This window comes from Callorhinus ursinus, unplaced genomic scaffold (assembly GCF_003265705.2).
Source record: "Callorhinus ursinus isolate GAN/ISIS: 27379988/994484 unplaced genomic scaffold, GSC_fseal_2.0 scaffold43, whole genome shotgun sequence".
In the NCBI taxonomy this organism is placed as follows: Eukaryota; Metazoa; Chordata; class Mammalia; order Carnivora; family Otariidae; genus Callorhinus; species Callorhinus ursinus.
Genome location: NW_027397105.1, coordinates 5648118 through 5660525, shown reverse-complemented (window position 1 = coordinate 5660525; position 12408 = coordinate 5648118). Strand labels below are relative to the sequence as shown.

Below are 12408 nucleotides of genomic sequence, written 5' to 3'. Positions count from 1 at the left end.
CAGAAATGCAGGGTGAACAAAAAGGTAAGGAAAACAAAACAGGAAGAACTCACAGAAGGGAAGGAAGGAAGAGGAAAGAAGAGGGGGCTCTGCCCTCAGAGCGGAGAGGGAAGCCAGAGCGAAGGACAGGAGGCTGGAGTAGGGGAAGGAGCAGGAAGACACAGCGTGGTGACATTCAAGCCATTCTCCAATTAAACTGGGGCAACTGCTTTTTATGCATCCGTGCCCTTGATTCAGAGAGAGAGAGAGAGAGAGAGAGAGCGCAGCCTGCGAGCCACTGGTGAGGGTAACTCCTGGGAGACCGGTGGCCATCGCTGCTTGTGCTTACGGAAGACACCCAGCAGATGAGGTGCCCCAATGTTAGAATAGCTGTGTATATGCAAAGTCATATCGTTAGCGTGTGCACAGGGCCTGACGACTCAGGGCTCCCCTTCCATTGCCGGGGGCGAGGAGAGCCTGCAAGGGGGTGCTGGTCGCCAGGCTGGGCAGGTTGGAGCAGGTCTGTCACCTGGGCCAAGCAGCGGGGCAGGGGTTGATCCCAAGAGGAAGACAGAGAAGCGGGAGGTACTTAGGGTAAAGCTAGATGCCAATTATTTGTACTTTCCACGATCCGGTGAAGGATTTGAGGTGTGCCTCGCGGAAGATCTAGCTTCTGGCTCTCTCGCTTAGACACTTTCTCTGTCTCTATGCCCTTCCCCGTCTTCTTTCCCTGGAGAAGTCCTACTCCAGTTTCGATATGTATTTCCTCTCATGCTCCCCTCTTTCCCAGAGCCCCTCTGCTCTTTCCTGCTCCCAGTTAACACACCTGTTTCACGTTCATCGTGGCGTTTAATACGCCCCAGTGACATTCCCTGGTTCTGCGTCTGCCCTTCTCTGGATCCCCTCCATTCGTCTGCCCGCCTTCTCCTGCTACTGATTCCTCCTGTGCGCAGCCGGGAGCCTGACAGTGAACGAGAACACTCACCTGCACCATGAGCAGCCGCCCCAGGAATCCATCCAATCGCTCGAAGACCAAAGAAGACTGGAAATCCCACTGCCTGACCTCCTGGTTCTCTTTGAAGTAAGTATGGAGATGCTCCCTTCTGTCCTGAAACCCCTGCTTGAAGAAGCTCAATGTGTCCACGGCCATGTGCAGTTTTCTCTGACTTTCCTCCACCTCACTTCTCAGGAGGCCCTCTGGGTGGAGATAATTAGAGGCCTGGGACGCAAACAGATCAGGGGGCGCTGAGCATGCACGGGCACAGGGCACCCTGCAATTTTTGCCCATCCCCTCGACTCTGAATGGAATAATTGGCAAAGGAGTACTTTTCAGAAGCATCCTCTAGGAGACCTCTGACCCCATCCTCAGTTTCGCAGGTGGACTGGGACCTGGGCTCGAGCCAGACTGTGTGGGATTGGCTCAGGGACGGGCCAGTGCCAAGCAGAGGGACCACGGTGAACTTCAGTTGGGCCGGCTGGGGCTGGGGCTGGGGCTGGGGGAGGTGTTCTTTCCTGGGTGTTCTCTTGTGACTAATTGGCTTTCTATAGTCAAGTAATTCAAAAGCAAGAATTCTATGAGAACCCGTTTCCAAGAGCCTTGAACCTGGAAAGCTAGGAGGCTGAATCAGGACAACCACCTTCACCGCCACTGGGTGGGACAGAAATAACCCCGTCCTGGTGACGTCATCTGAGCCCTTCCTGTCCGCCAGGGCTGGAGCCAGCCTTACCTCGGGCTTTTGGGGTACATGAACTGATAAATTATCTTCTTGTCAATGCTAGTTTTAGTTGGGTTTTCTTTTCCTTCCAACCACAAGAATCCTGGCTGACAAACAGGCAGCGATGGAAGGGTGCTGGTCTAGTAGTCAACTGGCTTCCGGTCCTGGATTGGGTGATCTTTGGTGACTCAGTTAACCTCCTCAATCTTTATCTTTAAATAAATTTATCTTTAAATAAATCTTTAAACAAATTAATAAGGCTCTCCCTGCCCATCTCACAGGGTTCATCTGAAAGTGGCAAGGTCTCGAATGTCACAGCATCTGGCAGGCTGCAATGTGCTCTGCAGATGTTAGTTACCAATCACTCTTTATATATGTTCATTGTGTTCTCGGGGTCCCAGCTCCTTAGAGGTAAAAGAAGCCAATCTGGGAGGCAGATCACCCAAGGCTCATTATGGTCCCAAGTTCTGTTTACAGACAGACTGCCTGAGGTTTATGCTGTGCTGGTTGGTGTTGCAACGGAGTCCCTAAGGAGGAGAGTGGAGTGTGTGGTCCAAGAAGCTGTCTCTCTCTAGCTCACAGGCACTGAGTTCATAGCACGTGGATGGCATGGGCGCACTGGATGCAGATAGGTCCTCGTCTTTTTGCCATTGCACAGTGGGGAAATTGAGGCACAGAGGAGGTGAGTAATTTGCCCAGGCACACACAGCGAACAGGTGGTGATGCAGAATTTGGTACAAGGACGTCCGGCTCTGGAGGCAGCGTTCTTAACTGCTGGGCTTTGCCGCTGACCATGGGCACAGAGCATTGAGGTTGAAACTCACCATGGCCACCTTTTGCCTGACCCCAAGTCGTGGGCAGAGGGGGAAGGAAGACTGGTCCTCCCACATATACCAGTACTGCTGAGGACACCTCGATAACTTATCGGTGGTGACAGTAAAATAATTGAAGCGTGAGAATCCTTTGGACCATAATTATTTCCCTGCCCTGAAAAAAGTGCACCCTTTACTCTTTCCTGTGACTCGGTGCCCCCACCCCAGCCCCTGCCCCCGGGGGAGGTGGTCAGGAATCCCAGAACGGCTGACCTGCTGGATGAGGAGGTTGCAGATCTCCTGGAGCAATACGGTGAGCCGCCCCGGGGAGCGATAGGACTCACAGGTGGCCCAGATCAGACAGACCACGTGGAGCAGGGGACGCAGCCGTGGCTTCACCTCGGGAAACTCCAGGCTCTCGAGGAGCTCCAGGTGGCGGGAGAGTGGCGTCAGGTGCGTTCGGATGTCCCGTGCCTCTGTCAGAGCTGGAAGGAATTGAAGATGGTCACGTTCCCTGCTTGGGGCTCATACCCACCCAGTGGAGCCCAGGTGCCTGGGACCGAAGGACCTGCAGAGCAGTGTCTAGAATTTCTGGACAGCTGAGATAATGGTCCGACGAGTCTCTCTGACAAAAGCCCCGTATCTGGACTTCTGTCTTTCTCTGCTTCCCCAGTCCAGTGCCCTGTATGTAGAAGATACTCTGCTCCTGCTAGGTCTGAGGCCATCCAAAGTAGATGAGGAAGGACAAGCTTTAGAGTCAGAAAGATCTGCCTTCAAATGGGAAGTTCTGACTAAAGCAACACAAACAGAATCCGTACACCGTTAGCACAGCCCCTGGACCCGAGCAGGTTGATCCATGAAAGGTAATGTCTCTGATAAATATTTGCTAAAAAGGGGCTCAGGGAGCCGGTACCGAGGAGCAGTCACAGGGAATAGAGAAAGAGCACAGACTGATTATGGTAAGATTTTCAAAGCCGGGACAACCTCCCACCATTTCCTTTGAACACAGCCAAGGAAAGAGAGGTGCCTTTCGTTAGTCACCTTGTGAGGACTGAGAGGGAAAGGAGGAAACCCAGTAGTGTTGGGGACTAATTCTGCAGATCAACTGAGAGGAAACGCAAAAGCCCATTGAATGAAACTGATCTGATTTATAAAGGCTGGTTCTTTCCCGGGCAGATAATCAGGCACTGTCGAATAAGACCAGATGGTCTTAGGTTATATTGTGTGGATGAAGTTCTGCATTCATCCTAAAGGAAGCTCAAAATATACACTATTTTGTTTCAATGTGCTAGGCATTGTTCTACTCACTAGACATAAACCATCTCATTGCAAACCTTGTGCAGTAGCGTCAGTACTCCCACTTTACAGGTGAAGAAATCAGGGGCGCCTGGGTGGCTCAGTCGGTTAAGCATCCGACTCCCGGTTTCGGCTCAAGTCATGATCTCAGGGTTGTGAGATCGAGCCCCATGTCAGGCTCAGCTGCTCAGCGGGGAGTCTGCTTGAGATTCTCCCTCTCCCTCTCCCACTCATGCTCTCTCTCTCTCTCTCTCTCAAATAAATAAATCTTAGGGAAAAAAAAAACAAGTGAAGAAATCAAAACCTACATATCTTGCCTAGGGTCTTCTCCCCATGAATCAGCCAGCCCTGCCTGGCTGAGCCAAAGCAAGATCACCCCAAGTTTTCAGGGTTGAACCCTGGCTTGATGGCTCTGGGGCTTGATGGCTATGGGGCTCACTCCACCAGGAGCTGCGATGCATACGTTTGTAGTTTATATCCCAAGTGGGAAGTCGCATTCGAATCAAGTTTTTGAAAGTCCCATATCACGGTAAATTGAAGGGGGGTTGGTGACCACTGTGTGGGGTCGGTGGGTACTCGGCTCTAGCAGCCATGCTAATGGGCACGTGCTCTAGCTTTGACACCTGCCGCAAGAGAGGAGGCCCAGGACGTCAGGCCAGAGAAGACTTCTCTTTATGATACCTTTACAAAAAGTCAAACCTTCTAATCCTTTAATCCTATAAGTAGGCATTCCCCAGATGTTTAAGGGCACGGGATTGAGGGCTGGCTCACCCAGTCCGGGGTGCGATCACAACTTGGCTCACAAGGCAGGTGAAGAAAGAAATGCACAACATTAGGCTCACACCTCTTAAAAACTGTAAATATAAACAGCCAGTTGCAGAGGGATGCCCAGTGCTTGGCTGGTCAGTCATTGACAACAGGCTCTTCAGGGACGAAAGCCTTTACTACACGTAGCATTTGCCAGTTTCTGGGGTATAGATATTGCCGACCTTCCCACCATGTCTGATTTCTAGCTACCAACTCGACTTCTCTGAGTGAGTGCTGGGAGGGGGGATTTGAAGAGTTGCATACAGCAGGCTCTCACAAGACACCACAGGCCAGTCCCAGCTGGCTCCAGCCCACCGCTGGATGCTGACCTGCACACATGTCCACCTGCAAGTAGCCTGATTGGCTGCCAGGCCGTACAATGCCAGTCCTGCCCCCTGGTGGCCAGAGATGAGACCTCTCCGGCGAGGACCTGTTGCTTCCCGTGGCCCAAGGGTCTTCATTGCCTGTTCCACTTCTGACAAGCTCGTTCCCACATTGTTGCCTCCACCCTTTTAACCTCCTTCTTTCCTTTTCACCGTTTTCCAGTTCATGCCCACCGATCCAGGGATATTCTTTTCTCCCTCCCTTCAGTCCATCAGTGAGCCAAAGAATTAATCATGACTAATAGGAATAATACACACAGTGGGTCTTTCTAGGATCAAGACAGATGCTCTGAAATTAATTAGAAATGGGAAGATCAATTAATTGCCAGCCTCTAAAATCTTCTTAAAAACAACTTTAAGTCGTTATTTTTAAGGAATCTCTACACCCAATGTGGGGCTCGAACTCACAACCCTGAGATCAAGAGTCGCATGTGCCACCAACTGAGCCAGCCGGGCATCCCTCTAAAATCTTTTTATTCTCAGAAGACCCCATCAAAATTTCTGACCATGCCTTTGCCTAACCCCCTAGTCAAAATCCCTTGGGGGCTCCTGGGTGGCTCAGTCAGTTGAGCGTGTGACTCTTGATTTCAGCTCAGGTCATGATCCCAGGGTCGTGAGATGGGAGCCCTGCAGCAGTATCTGCACTCAGCGGGGAGTCAGCTTGAGATTCTCTCTCTCCCTCTGCACCTCTCACTCTCTCTCTCAAGAAAAATTCCTTTCCTTGCATCATCAGAATTCAGTTATATATACTTTGAGGATTTCTATTTTTTTTTTGATTTTTTATTTTATTTTATTATTGGAGAGAGAGAGAGAGAATGAGAGAGAGCACGAGAGGGAAGAGGGTCAGAGGGAGAAGCAGACTCCCTGCTGAGCAGGAAGCCCGATGCGGGACTCGATCCCGGGACTCCAGGATCATGACCTGAGCCGAAGGCAGTCGCTTAACCGACGGAGCCACCCAGGCGCCCAGAGGATTTCTATTTTTATTGTAGTGTTTATCTGTTACTATTAGGATGGTATTGTTTTTTCTCATTTCTGTCATCTCCAGCAGACTCTACTGCAAAGAGCTTCCCGAAGCCCGCCCAAGAAACCAAATCTTTTAGAACAATTGATCAATGAGAATGATTATAGTCTATTAATTTATTAATGTGAAAAATATATATGGGGCTCTAAATAACCAACTCGTAAATATACTTTCACTGCATGAAGCTTTATTTCAGAGCCTCGAATTTCAGCCATCTGCATGACTCCTTCATGTCTGCATGCAACCTGTAATACTACCTGCTTAGCGCTTTTCTCTAAGTCGGCTCACATTTTAACCTGAATAAAATCATGTAAGATGAAGACTTCAAATCACTACCACAAATGGAAGGCAGGTATCAGTTGCCAAAAACAGTCAGCCTTTAACACATTTGTAGAATATGTCTGTCCATATGTCTCCCGTGATCATCTCTCACAGCGGGAGTGACACACACCCGCTTTTGGGGGACCCCCCATCCCATTTGAACTGAAGTATAAATTGGGGACAGCAGTTGATTTTCCCCTGGGACACAAAATCTCTCAGTGAAGCAATAAACGGGGGCCCCAAGAGGGATCTCATTCCAAGCCAGCTTTATGTGCCGGCAGAGTGACGTCTGTGGTAAGATTTTGGGGCCCAAAAGTACCTCGAAGACTAGCCTCTTATACCAGCTTCTCCTCTGTTATTCAGCATATGTTAGGAACCCCACCACTGGCACCTTTATTCCTTTGGCTGAGGGGTTTCCAAACGCCACTCCATGAGAAGGAGACAGCGGGGCTGGGGCCGAAAATGGGCTCTGGACGCGGGACACGCCCCTCTTTCACGGACCAAAAGTGCCTTGACTAGGTTTATATTTTGGACTTCCATAGAAGATTGTGCTTGAAGAAAGAGTTCTGAGAGAGAAAATAATGTTTGAAAATCACTGCTTGGATTAAGCTTAAATCCCATGACGTTGCGAACATCTTCAAAAGCCCATTCTGACCTACAGTGCTGAGGAGCTGGAGGAAGTCTCATAGGAGAAAGGAAAGAAGCAAAGGGCCCGGACGAGGGGAGAGGGAGCCCTGAAAAAAATTTACCTCCTTCCAATTATAGACTTTGCTGGCTTGGCAATTTTGACAAGGGCCGATCTTGTCTGGTGCTCCCGTGGCCAGGAAATCGCAGTCCCATGCAACAACAGGAACAGAAAAAGCGAATGGAACTAGAAATGGCACAGAGACTTCTCAAGGAGCTGGGGGCGGAGGGAGCTGAATTCCAGAGGTAAGAAACTCCATCGTGCACGGGTACAGTACAATACAGTCAATAGAACTTCACTGTATCATCCCACGGTGGCCCAGGGAAGCCTACGCGGGAAGGGTGTGCGCCATAACCACAGTTACACACTAAAGCCCAGAGAGGTTAGGTGACTTTGCTGAGGTCACAAAGCACTGACAATGCAAACTGAGCCCAAGGGAGCTGCTTTCCTGCTTCCAGACTTGGTGTTCCTGCTGCCAAGCTAGATTGTGTCAGGTTGGGAGCTTTTAAGAACGGTAAGCTGGGGAAATCAGAGAGAGAAGATAATTCGGTGCTAAATAGGAAATTCGCCTCCGACGTATCTAGGAAAATTCTGGCTGGTCCTCACCTGCTCGGACGTCTCTGAACATGGCCTGGAAAGCTGGGAAGTAGCTGCTTTGAAGCTTGTCCAGGAGCCTCGCCATGCCCCTCACCTTTATGGCTCTCAGTTGATTATAAATGTAGTCCAGATCCTCAGACCTACAACACCGTGGAGAAGGGTGAATCCAGGGAACCGGGGTCATGCTGTGATGACCCACCCTCAGATAGAGGAGGAGCCCTGCCTCCAGCTACTTCCACAGAGGAACGGTGAGGGCCAACACCGGAGTTGGGGACGGGGTTCAGAGGGACAGCTCCGGGAGGTAGCAGCAGGGAGTGCGGCTGTGACCATTTGGTGGCTCAGAAGCCTGGCCGCTGGAGGTCATTTGCTCCGGCTGTCAGGTTTGGGGCAGGGGTGAGAGAGGTGTTGTCAAAGCAGAGCTGCTGGAGAAGGGCTCCTCAGCAGGTCAGAGGAATGGTCAGAGACGCAACAAGAAGACTAGGCATCTCAGCACGGCGGCACAAACAGGGCCGGAGCCCGGCAGGCATGCCCGGTCATGTGGCACGGACGTGCTCTCCCATCCAATGCCAGGACAGGGACATCTGCCTCAAACACCCTTCTGTGTCCTTTTGAGTGAAGGATTAAGCAGCACGGCGATAATGAGAAGCAAGGGAGTGGGGGAGTCAAGGGGTGGGCGTGGAAGGAGCAGAAGCAACAGTTGGGTCTTCCTGGAATCCCATGGGGCTGCGACACCATGGAGGATGGGCTCTCCAGCCCTACTGATGATTGGCTGGGACCTAGAAAAGGCTGTTCTGCAGGCAGCCAACTGCCAAAACCCCTCTCTCTTTCTCCAGATCCTTACAAAACGTGTGTGCATAGAGCTTGGACTGTCCAAGGAGGAGGGAGTAGATGAGCAGAAGAAAAATAGGAAAGAGAGTTCATTGATTTTACATTTGGTTGAAAGCGCCTCTGAAGCAATGTCTGAAGACAGACCGGAGCTCAAGAACGGAGGGGCGACTATTGAAACTCTGGGAAAGTGAGTATCTTCCAGTGCACAGGAAACACTGAGCTGCCTGCCCACCCCAGGGGTGAGGAGAAACAGCTGGGGGTGGGACCAGACTCAGGGAATGCCCCTGACAGCCCCCCCTCAGGCCACTGTCCTCTGGAAGACATCTACGCCCCAGGACTGGAGCATGCGCCTACCTGCTTTTCCAGAACTCCAACTCCGCCTTAGGGGTGGGGCTCTCCCCTTGCTGGAGTGACTGGGAAGACTCTCTCTTGAGCACCAGCTGGACTTGGCGGCTCCACTGGATCACAGCCGACTCAAGGGCATAGATGATGGACTTGTCGCAGTCCAAGCTGTGAAAAACACAACGAATCTCCCGGGATACTGGAAATAACTCTGGGTGTCCCCCCACCCCCAAGCAGAATTCCAAGTCTTTTAAGAGGAAAAATCTACCTTGGCCAGGCATTCTTAGCCTGGATGGAGGACAGACTCTGATATGGGGTCAATAAGAAAAAATACAGCTCCTCTCTCCTCAGACAAAATGCCAACGTGTGCACGTGTACATGATTATGTACACGTGGGGGTTCACCAGTCTCCTGAAGACTAATCCCGCCGAGCCTTTTCATCACTGCTAGAATACGCTGGCCAGAAAATATTCAGATGACCATCCACCCCTTGCTTGAGCGCCACCCATGTCAGCAAGCTCCCTCCTTGACCAAGCAGTGCGATCCTTAGTAGATCAGCTCGTCTGGGGAGAAAGTCGGTCTCCACCCTGAACCACATCTGCCTCTCTGCCAGTTCCCTCACTTGGTCTGAGTTCTGCCTTCGGCAGCAAGAGGAGTCAGGCTCCATCCTCCACAAGGCAGAGCATCAGCTGTCTGAACACCACAGGCGATTTCATGATGTCCTTGGCCTTTCCAGAATGCTGAGGAACCAGCATTCCCCCTCATAACGCTTTTCCAAAATAAGTGAAGAAAACTCGAGGTGTTTTGGAAGGGAGTGAGCATCCAGAACCCATTTTGGTGGTCTTTCCACAAAGCTTCCATGGACAGCAGGTCATGCCATGAACCCAGGACACAAGTGACACAGAGAAAGAATCTATCATCCACATTGTCCTGTCGGATACCCACCTTCGCTTAATTTAATTCATATTTGCTGAGCGGTGATACAGCACAAGTGATTATGGAAGGTATTGAAAGGAGAAGATATGCACTGCCCTGAAATACGATCCAGCCTTCTGGGAAATGATCAAATTGAACAAAGCGAGACCAACCCAGCGATGATTACATACACACACACTGAATGTTATTATGTTAAAATATAAAAGGAACAGGAAAAGGGTAATTTGAATTTATTTACTTAGAAAATTGAATATTTTTTATTAAACCACATTATGTTTTCTAGTTAACTGGGAAATTGCTTCAAATTATATATGTCGCCAGTTACTTCCAATAGCGAAAAGTCATTACAAAAGTACATTGGCATCCCGTGCATTAACTTTTTCTCCAGATCAAATCACGGGCCCTGAGGCAATGCATTTGCAAACTCCTGGCAATATGGCAGACCACGCTCACGTAGGAAGGTGGTCTCTTGCCACAGACACAGAAGTGCTGGGTAGAAGATAAAAAAGATGTATCATTTAGATACACAGACTGGCTTAAAAGAAAAGGGAAAAAAATCCCCATGGGACAGAAACAAAGCTTTCTCAGAACTGAGGGAGGATCTCACCCCCCAAAGGAGAAGAGGCTGAGGTTTTAATGCCCACCCAGGCACGGGAGGTGTGGGCTTCAAGTCTCCATGAAGCCAGATTTATTTCTGTTCGGAAAAAAAAAAAAAAAAAAAAGAGAAAGAAAAATCCCCAAGACCGGACAGAAGTGTTGAACTGCGGGGGGAGCGGGGTATGGAGCCATAGCAAGGGCCACCAGGGTTAGTTCTGTGACATTACGTGCCGCGTAAATGCTGGGAAGAGGCGCGGCTGCCTCCCAGCCCGGCCCTGGGTCCTTGCCAATGATGAGCCACTGTCCTGATAAGCAGAATACTGAAATCGGTGTGGCTGCTCTCAGCCCTGAAATAATTCCGATGGCCTTCAGACACTTCAGGGGGAGGGACTGGGGCAAGGGTGGTAATCAGCAGAAAACACACAGCCCGGGGATGCTTAGGCAAACAGGCTGGTGTGTGGAACGAGGAGATGCGCAGGGTCCGGAACAGAAAAGTCGCCAAGAACCACATTCTGGTAAAGCAGCCCCTCCCGAGTTGAATTGCAGAGGCTCAGATGGCCAGGCTGGTGCTACTTACACGGTCTCACTCTGAGAAGCCGCCAACTCGAGTTTTTCTGCGCCCACTGGAAGAGGCAGCAAGGTTTTCCCCTTCACTTGCTCTAGGAGAACCAGGAGGTCACACTGGAGGCTGTGGGCGTGCCTCTGGACGTCCTGACAGACCACGTGGGGCCAGTCGAGGTGGTTCTTCTCATTGGCCAGGACGGGGATAACCACCTGGAATGGACGTGCAGGGGGCAACAAAGGTAGGCATTCTTCTTTGGAGACCTTAAAGAAGGACTATCTGAGAAAGGCCCAGAAACCTTTTGCAGGTCCCTGTGCTGTAGGGCTGACAACTAAGAACCAAGGTTATGTACTGCCTGGACACCTGGTAAAATGGGAGGGTTGTGAATAGCCTACCGGCAAATTTCCCTGCCCACCCAGCTCCTGGGGATTAGCCAAACAGCCCTCTTCATCAGGGGGACAGGCAAGGGTGCTGCTGTTTGGAGTAGAGGGCTTCCTCCAACAAGCCGATCCCATCCCCCCACAGGAGCCAGTGGGCATCCCAGCCTTGGGATCCTACCAAGCTTGCCTCCCATAGCTTCCAGCTGTTCACTGTGTTCCCAAGTGCCACCCTGAGGGACACAGCAGCCTCCTCCGAGCTGGGAGTGTGTGTGACTAATAAACTGCTGTCAGTCTCATCGGTCCAGTGTTGTGTGCTCGGCCAGCCCCAGAACTCTTGGGCAGGAGCCCCTCCCTCATTAACGGAGTGGATAAGAGGTGATTGAAACTGTCAGAGGGGCTGGAGGCAAAATAGAGGACAAATGAAGGTAAGGATGCCCATCTGTCTGCAGGTGGTATGACGGGGCATCTTTTTTTTTTAATAATTTTTTATTGTTATGTTAATCACCATACATTACATCATTAGTTCTTGATGTAGTGCTCCATGATTCATTGTTTGTGCATAACACCCAGTGCTCCACGCAGAATGTGCCCTCTTTAATACCCATCACCAGGCTAACCCATCCCCCCACCCCCTCCCCTCTAGAACACTCAGTTTGTTTTTCAGAGTCCATCATCTCTCCTGGTTCGTCTCCCCCTCTGACTTACTCCCCTTCATTCTTCCCCTCCTCCTATCTTTCTCTTCTTTTTTTTCTTCTTAACATATATTGCATTATTTGTTTCAGAAGTACAGATCTGTGATTCAACAGTCTTGCACACTTCACAGCGCTCACCATAGCACATACCCGCCCCAGTGTCTGTCACCCAGCCACCCCATCCCTCCCACCCCCCACCACTCCAGCAACCCTCAGTTTGTTTCCTGAGATTAAGAATTCCTCATATCAGTGAGGTCATATGATACATGTCTTTCTCTGGTTCACTTATTTCACTCAGCATAACACCCTCCAGTTCCATCCACGTCGTTGCAAATGGCAAGATCTCATTCCTTTTGAGGGCTGCATAATATTCCATTGTGTATATATACCACATCTTCTTAACCATTCATCTGTCGATGGACATCTTGGCTCTTTCCACAGTTTGGCTATTGTGG

At 50.5% G+C, this 12408-nt stretch overlaps 1 protein-coding gene across 1 annotated transcript in view; it reads right to left on the bottom strand.

Moving 5' to 3' along the window:
- Positions 1-12408, bottom strand: part of DNAH9 (dynein axonemal heavy chain 9) — a 206620-nt gene that overhangs the window by 186101 nt on the left and 8111 nt on the right. The window contains exons 2-6 of the mRNA XM_073881496.1: positions 10897-11093; positions 8799-8954; positions 7626-7756; positions 2780-2991; positions 965-1198 (exon numbers count right to left, since the gene is read on the bottom strand). Coding sequence (XP_073737597.1) covers positions 965-1198; positions 2780-2991; positions 7626-7756; positions 8799-8954; positions 10897-11093 — 930 coding nt within the window. The remainder of the gene's footprint in view (positions 1-964; positions 1199-2779; positions 2992-7625; positions 7757-8798; positions 8955-10896; positions 11094-12408) is intronic.